The sequence below is a fragment of the Camellia sinensis genome, chromosome 2 (genome assembly GCF_055761805.1).
Source record: "Camellia sinensis isolate YWXY chromosome 2, ASM5576180v1, whole genome shotgun sequence".
Lineage (NCBI taxonomy): Eukaryota > Viridiplantae > Streptophyta > Magnoliopsida > Ericales > Theaceae > Camellia > Camellia sinensis.
Window position 1 is genome coordinate 38,027,048 of NC_138962.1, and position 18,891 is coordinate 38,045,938.

At 31.7% G+C, this 18,891-nt stretch overlaps 1 protein-coding gene and 1 long non-coding RNA gene across 3 annotated transcripts; one reads left to right on the forward strand and one right to left on the reverse strand.

Annotated features, from left to right (window-relative positions):
* The first annotated feature begins 5,034 nt into the window (after positions 1-5,034).
* LOC114281107 (uncharacterized) lies at positions 5,035-6,722 on the forward strand. Its single transcript, XR_003635796.2, has 2 exons — positions 5,035-5,757; positions 6,508-6,722. It is a non-coding gene; the product is annotated as an uncharacterized LOC114281107 (long non-coding RNA).
* Positions 6,723-8,855: 2,133 nt separating this feature from the next.
* Positions 8,856-18,447, reverse strand: LOC114281125 (serine carboxypeptidase-like 18). Of its 2 annotated transcripts, XM_028223563.2 has the most exons (14): positions 18,108-18,447; positions 17,711-17,847; positions 13,146-13,222; positions 12,928-13,050; positions 12,419-12,521; positions 12,259-12,296; positions 11,596-11,697; positions 11,054-11,140; positions 10,803-10,958; positions 10,425-10,496; positions 10,217-10,335; positions 9,399-9,512; positions 9,267-9,321; positions 8,856-9,159 (listed from the first exon to the last, which is right to left on the reverse strand). In XM_028223563.2, the coding sequence occupies exons 1-14, from the start codon at positions 18,281-18,283 to the stop codon at positions 9,076-9,078; spliced, it is 1,443 nt and encodes a 480-aa protein (XP_028079364.1). In that variant the 5' UTR covers positions 18,284-18,447; the 3' UTR covers positions 8,856-9,075. The 2 variants fall into 2 exon arrangements, with proteins under 2 accessions (XP_028079364.1, XP_028079365.1); XM_028223564.2 differs by lacking the exon at positions 12,928-13,050 and having other exon boundaries at positions 18,108-18,398.
* Positions 18,448-18,891: the final 444 nt, after the last annotated feature.

The following is an 18,891-nucleotide window of genomic DNA, read 5'->3' on the forward strand; positions in this document are numbered from 1 at the left end:
GGACACACCCTTCCATCTCAAGAGACACAACCAATGGAGTAAATTTAAATTCAAATTTTCCAACAAGTATATCATATGCTGTGTATATGTATTTCCAAACTCGCCATTGCTCAATTGGTTGGTACTTCATGCTATTAAAAATTGGTATTTATATGTTTACCAAAAAAAATAAAAGTTGGCATTTACTATTTTAGTATATATATATATATATATATATATATATATATATATATATATATATATATATATATATATATTTCTGTTTTTTTTTTTTTTGGTAAAAGACCTGAAAAGTTGGTTGAAAAAGGAAAGACATTGGAAATCTAGTTACAATAGAGTCTAGGTTGGATCACAGAGAGTGAATGGTTGATAAATATTTTTGGGTAAATTGCTATCTCCTATGAAATTTAGAAAATATAGTGGGGTTCACAAGTTTGACATAATTGCATCAAGCTTTCTTAAAGTTTTAATTTACATCATTAATAATCCGTTAATCATATGAATGAAAAAAAATAACAATATTTTCATCTTTTTTACAACAAAAAATATATTTTATCTTATTTATTTTTATATTATCTGCATTAGCTCAGATCCTTTTAACTTTATTAAAAGAGAAGTCAGTAAATAATGCCAAAACTATAAAACTTGTTATATTTTTCTTAAGATGTCATTAGATGACAAATTTTTAAATATTTTTTTTTTAAATTCTTGTACCATTGTTCTTTTTAACTATTTCACATCATAGTAGAGTATACTTTTTTAATTTTTAATTTTTATTTTTTTTAATACTACTTAAACATGGTAGTAGTGAGATTCACATTAATAAATAAATGTGAAATTGATGCTTTCTGTCTAATTTCAATAACATTTGGGTAAAAAAACCATTTATTTATAACATTTTGCATATTTTTATTTAAAAATAAATTTATATTAAAGGGAAAATGGAGAAATTAGTATCTAACAATTACACCAGGTTTTCACTGATCATAATTAATATTTTTATATTTCCCCTTAAGTCTAATAACAATTTCTCATTAGCTTTTTTATTGTTATTATTGAATAAATTTCTCGTGAAATTAATAGTGCATGTCCATTCCCACAGGTGAGAAGGTATTGGGTGGTCTTGGAGCATTCGTTCATATGATTCAAGGTGAAGACATTTGTCTATTTGTCTCCTCAAAAGAGAAACCAAAGTGGTAAGGTCTACTGTTTTAACCAATCAAGTATAATTTAGAGCACTACATGGCTTTGCCCCTGGAGCAAAGTATAATTTTTCTCCATAAGGACAGTAATTACTTTTCCGAAGCAACTAAAATAACGATCATACTATATGTACCAATTAATGTACTAATTAGTGTACCAACATAATTATGACATTGTTATTTTAAAAGTATGACTTCACCTATTATACAAATTATATAAAATTATGTCATATCATTCGTTAGTACCCTAATTAATATGTCAATTGATACATATAGTATTATTTTAAAAAAACAAGGACAATAATTCTTTGACAAATAAAGTGATAAGTCATTTTCTTAGTTATATATAAATAAAAAAAAAAAGGTCTTATTTATGACAGTTTAAAATGTTGTCAATAAAAATTACAAAATATTAAAATATTTATAATTTTGACACTAATAATAATTCTTACAATTATTTTTAATACTTCTCATGAAAAAAAGTTTGAAATATAGGGTTCATTTGGGATGTGGATTGGTTTTCTGATTTTTTAGCTATTTTAATCTAACGTTAAAAAGTCTTGTTTAGAATAGACATTTTGACTTTTTTGATTTTTATGAGAGAAAAAAAATAAAATGATTATGGTTTAAATGTGACATTTTGTCTTATTAGATTAAAAAATTTATTTTATCTTTTTGTGACTAAAATAGTTCTAACTCCACTTAAACCAACATGTCAAACGTGCACATAAACAAATGGGACACTATCATACCAACACTTCCCAAACATTGCCTTGTGTGGGAGTGAGATGGTTGAAGACATCTGCCCTGTTTGGTAGAGTTGTGGGGAAGTACTTATAGCTTATGCCTTAACAGCTTATAGCTTATAACTATGAATATAAGCTGATTTCTGACTTATAAATTAAGTTTCTCCTGCCACACTCAAAGAATAAGCTGATTTCTGACTTACAAAAAGCTACAATCAGCATTGTTAAGCTAAACCAAACACATCAAAATAGTTTAAATTAAGCTGAAAAAAAGCTGTACCAAACAGGGCCATCAGATGATCAAAGGCAAGGCTAACGGTCAAATCGCTAGCCCTTATCTTCTGTATAAATATAAGAAAGTTTGAACATCTAATTCCTTTGAGATGGATTTGCGACTTCAACTGGATTTTTTGTTACAAAAGCAGGAATTATATTGGGCTCAACATTCTAAACAACAATGGCTGCATTTGGGAGACCGCAATACAAAATTTTTTCATCAAATGGCCTCCTGGAGGCGGAGTCGAAACCGTATCTCATGTATTCAGGACAAAGATGGGACTGTGTTGACTCATCAGCAGGACATTCAACGGGCTTTTGTGGAGCATTTCCAGCAACTCTTTTCACCTTTACCGGACTCCAACAACTTGCACATGGACTCTCTGGACTCAGAATGTTGCCTTTTCCCTTGTAGATTTTCCGCAACAACGGATTGTTGTCGATGGGTCTTGGATCTCGGTTACGGACAGAACTGGGTTGGCTTGGGTTTGGCTGGACGCCGATAACCACATTGTCAAGCATGAAGCCATTTTGGGGCCTCCTATGCTCTCTCCTCAACAAGCAGAGGTTGCTTCGGTTCTCCATGCAATGCGTTGGGCATTCCAGCAAGGTATCCAGTGTCTCCTCTTGCAAACCGATTGCCTGGTTTTGGTGCAACTTCTGCGTACCTCTAATCAACATAGTGATTGGCAGCTTCACTCTCTTTTGAGTGATATTTTGTTATGCTCTAAAAAATTTGTACATGTTGTCCTAGAAAAAGTAGATAGAGCCGAGGTACACTCTGCTCATTCTCTTGCAACTTCTGTAAGAATTGCTTCTGATAATTAATGCAATCTCTAAGTTGCTTTAGTCCTCAAAAAAATAGTTGGTTGCAGCAAGAAGCTCCCCATTCATTTTATGGATGGGAATATATAACAATTTTCATATGGAAATAAAGATTTAGGTAGACTCTAAATGCACTTTAAATTTTTTGTTTTTTTGGGGGGTTAGACATCCTAAATTTTAAATTTTTTAATAACAATTTATTCATTCATTAAATTATTAAAATGTCCAAAACTCTAACTTCAACTGGTTTAGTGCTTTGACTAGCCCTTTTCAAACCTTCTGCCACCACGCCCCATCCTTTCCCCAACCTCCAGCGGCATCCCCTAGCCCTTGCCACCACACCACGATGCTCTCCCCTTTGCCCCTTCCATATCTCCCTCCTTCATAGCTCCTTTTCTCTATGCATCTCACCCATATCATTCTCTTCTTATTCTAAAAATGTTATTTAAAACCACAATATCTGTTGGTGACGATGAATAATTTCTTAGTTGTAGTTTGAGATTGACTTTTGTTTGGTTTTTCATCAGTGATTTTTTTTTTTTTAATTTTCAAAAAATTTTAACGTTTTAGGTTATATTTAACTAGACGAATCAAAAAAGTAAAAAAAAAAAATTAGAAAAAAAAAATCCATAGGGGGAACTAAAAAGTCAAATTATTTTTGGCCTTTTTTTTTTTTTTTGTCTTTAGTAGATTTTTTCAATACAAAACTCTTTTTTTTTTTTTTTTTTTTTTTTTAAACTTTTGAAATCCTTCTACACTAAACGGACCATAAAAGTATTTAAAAAAAAAATGATACAAATTAGGAAAAAAAAAACTAAAAACTAAAACTAAAAAAAAAAAAAATTGACGTTTTTAGCTGAATCCTAGACTAAGCCTTAGTACGTGTTTGGCATGCACTAAAAAAGTACAATTTTTTTGCATACATACACTTATTTGGATCATATCAATCAACATCTATCAACATCACCTCTCCACTTTTCTATTCACTTTCTTTACTTTTCTACACAATTTTTTTTTATTTATAAAAAGTCAAAAAATACACTTATTTAAAACATCCCAAACCACCCCTTAATTTCTATTGGATCTTGCCCACCTTTCAAAAGACTCTCTCACCCTCCTTGTCCCTTTCCACATCTTCCTTCAAATGTGCACTTTCATTTTGGAATAAGAAAAATGCTTGGTAGCTTAAATATGTGTAGTTCGAGTAGTTCAAATGTATCAAAACGACGTCGTTTTACACTCAAATAATGTTGTTTTGAGACATTCGAATCATAAAAATTCGAGCTACCAAGCATTGTTGTTAAAATAAAGCTTGGGGCCTCGACAAATCGAGGCTTGAATGCCTCGAAATGTTTTTTTTTCTTTTTCTTTTCTATTTGTTGGGCTGTATTGGTTTGGTTGTTTTTTATGTATTTATTTGTTTGTTGGGCTATATTGGTTTGTTTGTTTGTTTGTTTGTTTTTTTGGAAGGGTGGTTATGTATAGGGGTGTGCCAAAAAATTAGAAATCCCGCACCAACTCAGCCTGTGTGGTTTAATAAGGTGAGTGAGTTGGGTTGGACTGGTTGGATGATAAAATTGATTGATCAATTAGGTTGTTGATTAAAATTTGTTAATTCCATATAGTTTTGTATGAGTCCCTGTTATATTTTTATTTTAAATCAGGAAGACTCGGAGGAAATTGAAATGGCTTTGGTATTGTTTATGCAGCCATTTCAATTTCCTCTGAGTCTTCCTGATTTGAAATAAAAATATAGTAGAGACTTGCACAAAACTATATGAAATTAACAAAATTTAACCAATAGCCTAACTGTGACACCTGAATTTTTGATTTAATTCAATACTATGTAGGAAAAATATAAAAAACAAAAAAAAATATATAGATAAATAAATAAATAAATAAATTTTTTATCGTGACCTGTCACACCCTAGCATATAGGGTGGTGACTATGCATATAATAACATAAGTGAGTCATCAAATGGGACATGGGGGAATAGGAAACATGGCCACCTCTGAGGACAGGTGGCCAAGTTAAACTTGCCATACGTCAATAAGAAACCATGCATTCTCCTCTATAAATAGTAAGCACTAGTGGCTAATAAGGCTAGGCATAAGGTTATTCGACCCACACAAACCGCCCTACCCGATCCGACCAGCACGCATAGGGGCGGTTTCACAAATACATTAGGGTCGAGTCTGGTTTGGATTTTGGTTGATTTTTGGGTTGCGGGTGGGTTATGAGTTTGAATCACACCTGTCCAACCCGCTCGTATTAACTTTTTTTTTTTTCAAATCTGAACCGTTCATCTTCACTTCATCTATACCCAAACAAACAAATAACCCAAACCCTAATCTAATCACTTAAACTACTACGCAATTCTTCTTTCTTTCCTCTCATCTCATTAGTCTCTCATTCTCTCGTTTTTTATCTGGACCGATCAACCTCACAAGATCGACTCTCTCTCATCACAAGATTGACCAATCGACCTCACTCTCTCATCGCATCGATCGACCTCGCAAGATCAAATCTCTCTCCAATAACTCTCAGGTATGTGTCTCTCTGTCTCTGTCTCCCTCTCTCATCGATCTCTGATTTTTCTTATGGGCATTCAGTTCTGTGTCTCTCATTCTTCCATCTCTCTCTCTGTGTCAACCGGCGAAGAGACCGATTGACCTTCGCAAGATCAACTCTGCCCTATAACTCATAGGTAAGCCACTTTGTCTCTGTCTCTCTTTTCTCGATCTTTGATTTTTTTTTTTTTTTTAGGCAATCAGATCTGTCTGTCTCAATGGTGATTTTTTTTTTTTTTTGGTGTTATTGGAATTAAATCTGTGTTATTGGAATTTCTGTTTATTTGTTCATTGGAATTAAATTTGTTTATTTGTTCATTGGAATCTCTGAGTTATTTTTTATTTTTTATTTTTACTGTTATTGGAATTAAATCTGTGTCAATGGAATTAAATCTGAGTTTATTTGTTCATTTCTATTTTTTTTTAAATCTGTTATTCAATTTGCGATTCAATCTATGTTAAATATGAGATTTGGAATTGAATCTGTGTTGTTGGAATTTCTGTTTATTTGTTCATTGGAATTAAATCTGTTTATTTGTTCATTGGAATATCTGAGTTTATTTATTTATTTATTTTTCTATTATGGGAATTAAATTTGTGTCAATGGAATTAAATCTGAGTTTATTTGTTCATTTCTGTTTTTTTTTTTTTTTTTTATTTTTAAATCAGGTATTCAATCTGTGTTAAATCTGAGAGTTGGATTTGAATCTATGTTATTGGAATTAAATATGTTATTTAATCTGTTAGAGGGTGATTCAATCTATTAGATGCAATATGTAGACATTTGTTTATCTTTTCATTACTTTATTCTTTTACACTTTTTTGGTCAAAGGAATTATGAAGATTGATGATTGAATTTTTTATTTTTCAATTTGTTTTTGTGCAAGGTTCATCAACCAAATGCATGGAACTGAAATTTTTGGAACTTAGATGTGATTCATAATGATGGAGTTTGAGATATTGTGTTGCAAATGTTTTTATTTTTTATGACAACAATCTTATTTTATTTTTCTTATTGCATTTTCATTTTGGATGAATGTAATAGTTAATGAAGTTTGTTTGACAATAATTTTATTTTATTTTATGTCATTTTATTATTGCATTTTGGATGAATGTAATAGTTAATGAAGAATTACTTTTAGGTAAACTTAGGATTTTGAATATTTTACTTTAATTTTGTATTATTGGATAGTGGTAGATGGAGAATGTTAAGAAAGTAATTGGAGAATGAGATTGATGATTTAGCTTAGGATTTTGAATGATTTTACTTTAATTGTATTATTAGGTAGTAGATTAATTTTGAATGATTTTAGGATTTTCAATGATTTTGAATGATTTTAGGATTTTCAATGATTTGTTTGTGTTAGGATTGATTTTTTTTGTGTTTTTAATTTTATAAGTTTTAATTCATTAATTATTAATGTTGGAGTATTTTAGAAAATTGGAAGAAAATGATCCAAAATAAATATTTACAAAATGGGGAAAAAAAAAACTCAAAAATTAATTTTTAAATGAAAAAATCAAAATCACAATCCGTCCGCAGCTGCCTGCATATCTGCAAATCCTATCCGCACAAATCGCAAACCGCGTTGCGGGCGGTTGCGGTTTGTCTTTTTCCCAAACTGCATAAATGCGGACAGGTCAAAACCGAACCGCAAACCACAAAAATCCGATCCGTGAACACCCCTAGTGGCTAACATTGCTAAGCTTTGGATAAAAAGGAAATATACCTACGAGTAATAACAAGACAGTTATAGAAAAGTAAAGGTTAAAGGTCAATATTAAGGTAAGTTATATTATATCTTGAGTTACCATAACATATTTTACGTATATTTTGAATTATCATAATTTATTTTATACAAGTTATATTTTATAATTTATATTTAGATTTCAAGTATATTAATTATTTTCTAAACTCCAATTGCTGAAATTGAAACCCATAGATATGTTTGTTTAAATTTTAGAAATTATTTGAGAATGATTATAAAAATATTTATTTTTGGTAAGTACTACCACGGGAGTCCCATGCTCTGGGGACTTAAATAACCATTAGCATCTGATTGGTCACTTTATGGCATTCTGTTTGTCATTGATCTATTGACCTTTGTTCTGATTGTCACTTGAGTGACCTTTGTTCTATTCTATACCGTGGTTATGATTATTTACATATATAATTTCTGGATTTCAGTTTCTGCCACTCAAATAATTTGTTATTCAAATTACGTTATGTTTAATGTTTTAGTTTAAATAACTATTTATGGTTAATTTTGAGCCCTACGCTCTTGCCACACAAATAATTTGTTATTCAAATTACGTTATGTTTAATGTTTTAGTTTAAATAATTATTTATGGTTATTTTTTAGCCCTACGCTCTTGCCATAATACTTCTCACTCTACTATGTACTTATAACTGTTACCTCTTTTAAGTGATGAATAATTTCTGGATTTCAGTTTATGCCACTCAAATAATTTGTTATTCAAATTACGTTATGTTTAATGTTTAAGTTTAAATAACTATCCATGGTTATTTTTGAGCCCTACGCCCTTGGCATAAATTTCTCACTCGGCTATGTGTTTATAACTGTTACCCCTTTTAGTTGATGAAATATAAAAAAGGATTATGACCTCGTGTAGTGGACCATCTCAGAACTTGTTGCCAATATTTTATTTTTATATTTTTTTCTTTTCTTACTTTTCTTCGTTTTGTTGTCTGTCACCGAATAATAAAATAATAACAGCTGATGAATGAATTTCCTTTTATTTAAATAATAGGGTAGTTAATGAAGTTAATTATGTATTTTCTTACTTTTCTTTCACTTCCGTTTGCGCCACTTAATTTAGTAAAATGAGAATTAGTTAGAAAGTTGCAAATCTAGCCCTAAGCATCTGGGAGTTGGGTCATGACACTAACTGATCAATCAATTTTATCACTCAATCAGTCCAACCCAACTCACCTTATCAAATTACACAGGCAGAGTTGATACGAGATGTCTAATTTTTTAACACACTCCTACACATAACTACCCTTCCACAAAAAAAAAAAAAAAAAAAAACAAAACAAAACAATTCGAGGCATTCGAGCCTTGATTTGTCGAGGCCCTTCCTGTCCATATCTTCAAATGCTCACTTTGTTTTTTTATCTCTCCAACTTCTCCCTTTCTCACCAAATGGTCAATTTTGTAGCCAAATATTGTGGTTAGATCCACCCATCACATTCAATTGCCTAGCAAGTTCATACAAAAACTACCAATCATTTCTTAGCATAAAACAAAGCAATTATGTAAAACTACATTAATAACTTGGCAGAGATTTATATTGTTTCTCAGATTCTCATAACTACAAGGCTAAAACACAATTAAGTTTATTTAATAAAAAACCAAGCTCACTACATAAGGTGGAACTCATGGAACATATTAACTTGATCAGCCTGATATATATATATATATATATATTGACTAAATAGGATAGTAATGAATCCATCTGTCAAACATGTAATAGCATTCCATGCGATAGTACTCTGGAGCTGTGTGACCAGCACCCTGTAAATAGCAAAAAAAATATATCATGCATATAATTTTTCTTTAATTTTTAATTTGTACATCACAGTGAAGAAAGTAATTGAGAGACTTTTTTTTTTTTTCCTTACTTTTACAGTTGCATATGTCAAACGATACCCATGCTCAGAATAGTTTATTGTGTATCTGCATTCATCAAAAAGTTTATTTAAAAACCTCATAAGATCATAAGAAACTTGAAAGTGAAAAAAGAAAAAACTTACCCTGCAACTTGACCGTCGACGAACCATGGCCTCCAATCATTGACAACTGTCAAATTCAGAGACTTTATCCATTTCACAGTACCCACAAATGGAACAACCATGTCACGGTCACCACTGTGGAGAAAAGAGAAGAAATATTTTAGCGAACAAAGATCGAATACTTTTGGCTCAAACATAACTAAATTCACTTAAGTTCATCACATTAATTATTGCCTATCTAGCAAAGTATGAGGAAGCTTGCATTGTTTTAATTCTAGATGCACCCTAGTAGATCAGAAATAACCTTTAGTTTTGCCTGTCTGATTCATAAGAGTCATTATGAGGCTGAAAAATTCAATTTGCTTTCTTCCTCATATACATAAGAATTTAGTAAGGTGAATATTGAATCATTCAGTGTAACGTTACATGTACCGAATTGTTATACACAATGATTTTAGTCTTTTCATTTCAAATCAAAACCTACCTTGGCTCATAATGTCAAAAAGAGTAATTATATACAAATAAAAATTATGTACATAAATTTTCATGCCAAAATGATCACTACTTCTGATACTTTCATTTAAAATCAAAACACCAACTATTGTGACTCATCATTCTGGAGGGATTTTGTCTAAAAATTCTCTTTGCATACCATTTTCCATTAATATATATGCTTTTAGGTCCTGCCTAATCTAGCAAACAATACAGGTTTAGCATATTACATCCTTGGTTTTCATCATGAGTTCTATCATAAGTTGTATCTTTGATCAATTGATTGTCTCATACAAATCCAAAATACCAAAATATAGCCAAGATCATGGGAAGTTGAGAAAGCTTACGTCTCTACAAGCACTTCTAAGCCTAATTCTTTGAGTTCTTCATGAACAGGAACAACAGTCAAGATGTCTTTTGTGTATGATAAGCTCTTGTTGCATCTCTCCCAATTCAATACAGATCCCTAATTGTGCACCATCATTGATACGTTATTTGTCATTCAATGGGATCATATAAAGTATATATAATTAAGGTCGTGATCGTTCAATATACCTTTCGAACGTGTAAAGCTTCTTGAACAGTATCATCATTTGACCAGATGTAGGAGAGTACATAATTAAAATTCTGTAAAAAAAGTAAAATAGTTCAACTTTCTAGCTCTCTACATTTCTAGTACAATGTGTATTCAAAGAGAGTGAATCTTGTTTTGTGAACTATTTCCAAAAAAAAAAAAAAAAAGAAAGAAAAGTTAATAATAATATTCTGAAAATAACCCACTTTCATCAAAAAAGTTGTCTACTACTTTTTAAATTGTTTTCACACAAAATTGAAGACACTGGGTATTTTTGAACTTTTTATTGCTTAGTTTCTGAAAATATGAAAAATGAGAACACAACCAAAAAAGTTCAAAAAGAGAGAGAGAGAGATTACTCGGCACCAAAGATTCGGGATCATTGGAGGTGAGAGAAGGAAATCTGAAGGACCTTCGTCAAGAGACCTTCGTGCTGCAGGTTCTTCTCCAGGGTCAGGAGTTGCAAAAACACATTTCGGTTCCAAAATATCATTGCGATACAGATCTTTAATGCACTGCAAAGTCAAGATTTCATTCAACCTTCAAGCCCAAATAATTTGAAGAAGACTATGTTTGAACTAAAATTAAAAACAAGTAATATCCATCTAACCGTTTTGATATTGCCGAGCGCAACTATACATGCTGTGTTTGCTGGGTCTATATTCACGTAAGTGTCATTGCAACCCTTTTTGGCATTCTGGAAAGAGCATTAAACGATTACAATTAGAACAATTCGTTTTTTGTGGGCTAAAATTTGACTTTCAATAATGAAGATGTTTTCAAAAAAAAAAAAAAAAAAAAATGCTGAAGATGACAATAGTTTGTACTTTCTATGCAGAGTAACATTTAAAGGACTACATATGCTGGGTATTAAACCATTACAATTAGAAAAATCGGTTTTTTTTGGGCTAAAATTTGACTTTCAATGATGAAGATGATGAAGATGTTTTCAAAAAAAAAAAAATGATGACGATGACAACAGTTTGTACTTTGTATGCAAAGTAACATTTATAGAACTACATATGCTTAGTCTGCACATAAATAAGTGCCTCTCAATTGTCTGATATCTGAAGTGAGGTGATTTTTACATCATATAACAGAATGAAGTGCAAGTATATTAGGTGATTTTTACAGTAGAAGAGTTCAAATCACCTCATAAATCTCATCCGATATAAGTGCCATCCTATGAGCGAAAACTACTTTTGAATTCTCATCAATAACCGAATCTGTTCGTGGGCTCCCAAGTAAGTACCCCTGACACCATTTCAAACACAAAGAAGAGCTTTTGGATCAGCCAAAACAACCAATTTTTATCTAAAGAAAAGGCATCACACTATTATCTAATCCACCCACCCCCAAATAAAAATAAAATATTGCATAAAAGGCACATCCCAACAAGATTGATATGTGCCATACCAATCATAAGAACCTCAAAACCCATAAACACCCAACAATTAATCCATACATAACATCAAGAGTCTACTAAAACAAACAGGATAACCCAACATGCCATCTACTTCACATAGGCTTTTTAACAAGCACATGATAGGCATTGATTGGTAGACTATTGATAGGCTTCCTTCAAATTCAAAGAAGCATTTATACTAAAAACCAATAATTTTTTCATTAATTTGGGTGGGACCCACATACTACTGCACTCTTTTCTGTGATTTTTTTTTTTTTCTTTTGATTTGTAACATTACTGTTCAAAGAAAATTGATTTATACCAGTTAAAGACTTAATGACCAATGAACTAAAAGAATTTTAAGAGACTAACTAGAAGTATCCAAGTTCCTTTTATATTGAAACATGTACCTTGAGGTTCATAAATGGCTTGACTCCATCTTTATTACCTGCAAACCCACAAAACAAAAAGTAAGCTTAAAGAGTTGGAATTTATGGAGGAGATGTGTATCAATGAAGAGACTATTGTGTGCAAATTAAAGATTTAGTTGTGAAGAGAGTAAGAAGTCACCATCTACAATCTTTTTAGTGACCAATGGGACAATCATGCCTGAATAAGAATTACCACCAACAAATAGTTGAACTGCTAGATATTGAGGGTGTTCATCAAACCACTGCAATCATTTATCACAACAAAAATATAAGCAAATTAGGAGCAAAATTTTAAAAAATAATTAAAATTAAAACCATGATACATATAGAAAATCAGGTTTGCTTAAGACACATTAAAAAAAAATGTAATCCGTAAAATATTATCTTTAAATTTGAACTAATTGTAACTCTTAGCTTCCAATAAAGAGGTTCAAGGAGTATGTGCACGAGTAACAAATATAGAGTGCAATTGAGACAAAATCATATGGGGTGCAATTTGTTAATAAAAAATCACGAATGAAATTAACTTAACCATATAGTCTTTTTATCACTATGGAAATATAAAAAATTTGATTTAGTGATATTGTTATGTAATATCATGTGTTTTATCCGATGTGTCTATTACGACAATTTTTTGTAGTTTCTAACCTCTCTAAGGAATTGGTAAGATTGTTCTGCTGATTTGGAGTCAGAGGTTGGCCAACCATCTGCGGTTCTTGAATAGGAGAACCCGGTCCCCACGGGTGCATCAAGAAATATAATGCTAGCAGTCTTGACAATTAAAATTTTCACCATTATTTTAATAATAATTCAAAATAAAAGAAAATAAAAATACACACCAAGATTAAGTATTATAATTATTTCACCTTTGTCCATGCGTATGGATAATATCTCAATTTTGGTAGACCCCCGGTGTAGTTTTGAATTACGAACTCCAGTGGACCTATATGGAAACAAAAGAAGCCATGCAATAAAAATTAAATAAACAAACAAGAATAAGATTGTTGACTTATTATTATTATTATTAAGGTTGATTATAATTTACATTATTCAAACTATTATCGAATATACGACACACATTTAATACCACACATTTAGAACTCTTCATTGTCAAATATACGACTTTTGATGGTTGAGAGGGGTCTTTAATGTACAATTACAAAATTGAAGAAATAAAATTATACGAATTAATAATTAATAAATAAAAAATAATCTAACCCGTACTACTACTATTATTATTATTATTGTTAGATTTTTGTAATTGACAATCTCGTTTAACAAAACTTATTTTAATTGTAATTTTATTTGCTCTTTTGTTTCAATAAACCAATGTTGTTGGACTACTCGAGCAGTCATTTGTGAGCTTGAGCAGTGAAGTGGTTCATCTAGTATTTCTACCTACGTCTGAACTTCTAGGAGACAAATTTTACCATTTGAGCGGTGGATATTGTGCTCGAGCGGTTGGCTTATATGTTTACACCACCTTTTCTCATACCGCTCAAGCAGCAAAGTGATGGCTCGAGCAGACTTCGCGACTCTATTTAGTATAATGTGCACCATTTGCTATTTTTAAGGTTTAACCAATCCAAATTTTCAAAGTGGAGAGCTACTAAGGTTTTCTATATTGGAGGATGTTTATTTGTTCGTTTTCTTGATGATTTGAGAGTGATCGATGGATCTACTAGCTTCATATTGACATCATCAAGGAGTCACTACTAAAGAAAGGGCCTTTTGAGTCGGTTTTTTGAGTCGGCAAATTTTACCGTCACAAAAGGTAGCCTTTCTGGGACGGCATAGAGTTAACGACTCAAATACCAAACCTTTAGCGTCGGCACTGTTGGCCGACACAAAAAATTAATATTTGATAGCATTATTTGAGTCGGTTGAATTTACCGACGCAAAAGATAGACCTTTTGAGTCGGCATAGACCTTTTGCTTCGGCAAATTTGTGCCGACGCAAAAAATTAGACCTTTTTGTGTCGGCAACTGATGCCGTAGCAAAAAAAAAAAATTTATAGCCAAGATATATATATATTTACTTGATTATATTTAATAAATATATTTATTTATACGTATACTTTTATATTAATATTGAGTGTGTATACTATAAATAATATATATCTCGTTTAATATCTGAAAGAGGTATGGTGGTGAAGTGGATTTAGTGCGGTGACCTCGGGTCAAATTGTCCAAATGGGTGTGTGTTCGAAACTTGGGAGCCTCAATGAGAAAATTATGAGTTAAATTTTTTAAAACATTTAACCACTTTTTGAGTCGGCAATCTACCATCTCAAAAAATTAAAACTTTTTGCGTCGGCAGATTGCCGACTCAAAAACTTTTTGCGACCCCACCATTTTCATCCCTTGAGTTGCCGTCGAAACGCCGTCGCAAAAAGTTTTTGCGTCGGCAAATACGCTATTTGCGACGGCACCCTGCCGACTCAAAAGCCCTGTTTTCTAGTAGTGAGTTTATTTTTATTATTTCATTCACAAAAGAGAGAGGTGTTTTTCGGTGGATTTTGGGAAACTTGGGCTTGAAGCTTTGGTGGATTTTGGAATGGCTCATCCTCGTGAATTCGATATCAGCGTTGTGGATTCAATGTTGGACAAAGCAATTCCGAGGTGAAGACAGTGGTGGAAGAGGCACATCCGATTTTGGTTAATTCGGACATGAATTTTCGTTAAGTAATTGAGGCTACTCGTGTGTAATTTCTTTTTGTCTTCTTCGTGGATTATTTTATAATTTTGACTCGTGATTTTTTAATCACAATTGGAGGTGCTTCAATTATGTTTTTTTTTTCACGTTAAATCGTTGTGCCGATTTGTTATTGAGTGTTTGATTGGGATTGATATTAATTTTTTTAAATTAAAATATAATTACAAATAAATATCTCGAGAGTTTTTAAAATTTTTAATTATTATAAGTGAAATCATTTAACCTCCAATTGGGACGAGGATCTCTATTCTTAAAAAATTTATGGGTCATGCTAAGAATAGCTTTAAAGGTTGTCATTAATAATTCAACACTGCTGGGGAACCCCGGTGGGGTGACTCTCAGCACCCCCACCTCCACGTGGGGGGCTGTGATTGCAAGTCAAAAAATAAAATAAAATAAAATTCAATCAATCAGAAAACACTGGAGGTGGTGGGGGTCTCAGTCATTATCCTTAATAATTACATATATCAAAATATTTATAATCTTAATATATTTTTTATATATATATATTTCAAAACATTTTTATAATTTTAATATACATTTTACACATATGTCAAGACTAATAACAACTTTTAAGGTTGTCATCAACATTTTCCAAAAGTCATAGTTTTTTCTATTCTATTAATCACAATTACACAATCTAATCGAATTGTTTGATTGATTGTGTGAATATTGTGAATGAAAAAAAAGGGATGAAATCATGCGACACAAACACCTTAATGGGAATAAATGATGGGGGAATATGAAAAGTGTTATAAGGAGAAAAATGATTTCAAAGTCATGAAAATATAAGTAATTTATACACTAAATTTATGTAACTATTATATTTTTATAAGTTTAGAATTATTTTTCTTACTTCCTATCATTTTGATATTTCTCCATAAATTAATGATCACCAAACAGTCATGTGCAATAGCTAGCCTATGAGCCCATTTTAATATTATAAATAAAAAAGGGGGGAACAGCACTAAAATAGTACCATTCCATTTTGTCAGTCATTTTTCATTAAGAAAAATGCTTCGGAGCACTAATTAGTGCTCCCACTAATTAGGTGGCAGTGGGTCCCGCCATTAATGATGTGATGTTTTGGTCTTGGTGTTGTGTTTTTTTTTTTTTTTTTTTTTTACTTTTTTAATGCATTAGTGCTATTAGTGGTGATGCTTTTAGTGGGATGAATCATTGTTGTTTCATTAAAATCTCTAAAAAAAAATACTAGTACAATAGTATTTTCATTAGAATAAACATAAGAGTAATGCTAGCATTTTAAAAAGTTTTATTAATTTTTTTACTAAATATTTCACATGGTTGTGGGACTTACATGAGACTTATATGGTGTGAATCTCACACTCATGTAAGATATTTGGTAGAAAATTTGATAAAACTTTTAGAATTTTTAACATTTTTTAAAAAAAAAAAACTATATAAAATTTTTTATACAATATAATATGTCACCCGGTATTTTTAAACAATCTAAAAAGTTATTCTTACACCATTTTAAATGAAGATTCTGTATGTAAAATATCAGGTGACTAATGTACTACATATTGTAACAAACATTGTTGATCAATAGTTAATTTAAGACAAAATCTTGTGTCACTAAGGGCACAGACTGGAAAGTAGCAACAGTCTGAGAAAGTCCATCGAAAGTTAGTTAGCCAATTGGAAAGATACAAGCATTATAACCCAAAAAAATTATTGACAACTCAGATTGTGCCGCACTCAGACCATCAAAGGCAGTCCAGTCTCACCAGGTTTAACCCTATGGACAAATTTTGGCATAATAATTCATTCTGGGTTTTGATTTCTGTGTTAGTATCATAATTGTACTAAACAAAGTAGGACTTATTTGTTTTCAGAGGTAGAATAAAGTAGATTAATAGTGAGGGAACTGCTAGTGAGGAGATTAAGAAAAATGTGTTTGTTTGATAACCAGTGGACTAATAATAATTCGTGTTTGTTTTGAGAAATAGGGATGCGATTAGCCATGTAAAATTATACAAATATCCTTGTTGTACTAGTATTAAATTTAAGCTTATACCAACTAATAAATGCATTACCCAATTAAACTATTCAAAAATTAAAATTAAAATCAAAATCATATAATTAAAAATAATAAAAAATTTAACTATTAATCTATTTTTTTTATTATTATTAAAGAAACCAACCAATGGTTTCTCCAAAACCAGCCCATGGTTAAAACATTAACAAAAAGATGTTGCCTTTAAGTCTATGACTTCACCCATGTAAGGCCGGCGGTGACGCCTTTACTTCATTCATACATCTAAGGCCGACGGTGATGGCGAACAAGATCGAGATCGTCAACCTTAATGAGAATGGTGATATTGCTTCATTCGGGTATGATTTTTTTTTCTTGCAAATTTTAGAGTTTGTGGGTTTGTGGATGAGAATGACAATGTTGCCTCTTTTGAGCCAATTTTTTGTAAATTTTTAGGTTTGTTGATATTTTTTGGAGATGGAAGGAACATTTTTGTGGGCAAAATCATCATTCACACTCTAATACCAACAGCTTAATTTCTAATACCAAGTCATCTATGCCTTTGCTAATCCCCTCGTTGGAGGGGAATCAGAGTCTGAACGGATTATCACTCCAGTGACTATTTTGCAAACAAACATGATATTGTGAATCTAACCTCACTACTAATCCTAATCCCAAGCCTCAACTCGAAAAACAAACAGGGCCTAAGAGAAACATACCAATTCCATAAACAAGTTCACAGAAAGAAGAACAGCCAGGGCCGCCTGGGAGCCAAAGGAAAATTGGGTCCTCTTGAGGGTTCCCTTGTGACTCAATGAAATAGTAGAACAATTCCGACTCATTTACTCTAATATATCTGCAAAACAAAAACAACAAAAATCTAAATACATGTTTCAAGTAACATCATCTAGCGTGTTCCGAGTCAGTGCACTAGGCTTTTATTAAAGCAAAGTTCAGTAATGACAAGATATACGCAATTCTATCTCTATTTTTAAAGAGACTGTTTTGTGACACTAATAACAAAAAACTTTATTGTTGGGTCAAGCCGTTTTGAATTTGAAGGGCATTACATACATTACCAGTTTCAAAGAAGAGAAAGCTGAAAATAGAGCATACCCAGTTTCAAGTTTAAAGGGAAGTTCGCCATCGTAACCCGGTAAGTACTTGACAATGTGGCCGCCTAAGACAGCTTGTGCTGAGAGTAGAAGCAGAAGCAGAAAATAATGGATGTACAACCCATATCTATCACAGTTAGCAGAGAAGCTAGAACTGTATGACTTTGGTGGAAACATATCAGATATTCCCAAGGGCCAAATATTTGAGGCACTTCGTTGGTTGTTATTGGGAGGGAAAGTTAAGATGGAATGATCATTCGGGCCCTTTGGTCTATGCTTTATACGCAGCTGACGATGGGTTAGATAGCTGAGCCCCCAGTCTATTTATTAAAAAAATTGATTTCATAGCTAATCATACAATATTTCTTTTTTTAGCTGGGGATATTAAAAAAAAAATTGGAAGTTTGACCTGATCAGCAAATCAAACCCTCACTTTTTATATGTTTTAATTTAAATTTTAAATTTTTTAAATAGTATCAAATCTAAACTATATGTTTATATCCGTTGTCAACAGATAAGTGACAATTCAAATAATTTAATAATAAAAAATTTCATTATTTTTAACAATCATCCCACACCTTTATTACGCTTATCGTCCTCCATCACTACTCTTCTGACTCACTGCCACTGCTTTGTTTTAATGGCTTGTGGACCATCCGATTAGATAAGGACATGTCATGCTTTGCTTTGTTGGGCTGTCATGTGTGTGATCTAACAACCCGTTACTCTAGGAGATATTTGTTTGAAAGGATTGGAAGGGAATTGAACTTTATGTTCATTTTAAG

Bases quoted from the DNA above. Each gene is read 5' to 3' on its own strand.
- LOC114281125 (XM_028223563.2), bottom strand. From the start codon at position 18,283: ATGTTTCCACCAAAGTCATACAGTTCTAGCTTCTCTGCTAACTGTGAT. The intron at 12,522-12,927 runs GTTAGAAACTAC...AAATGATTGCAG, and splicing joins CTTACCAATTCCTTAGAGAG to TGGTTTGATGAACACCCTCA. The intron at 9,322-9,398 runs GTAAGTTTTTTC...TGATGAATGCAG, and splicing joins GTCGACGGTCAAGTTGCAGG to ATACACAATAAACTATTCTG.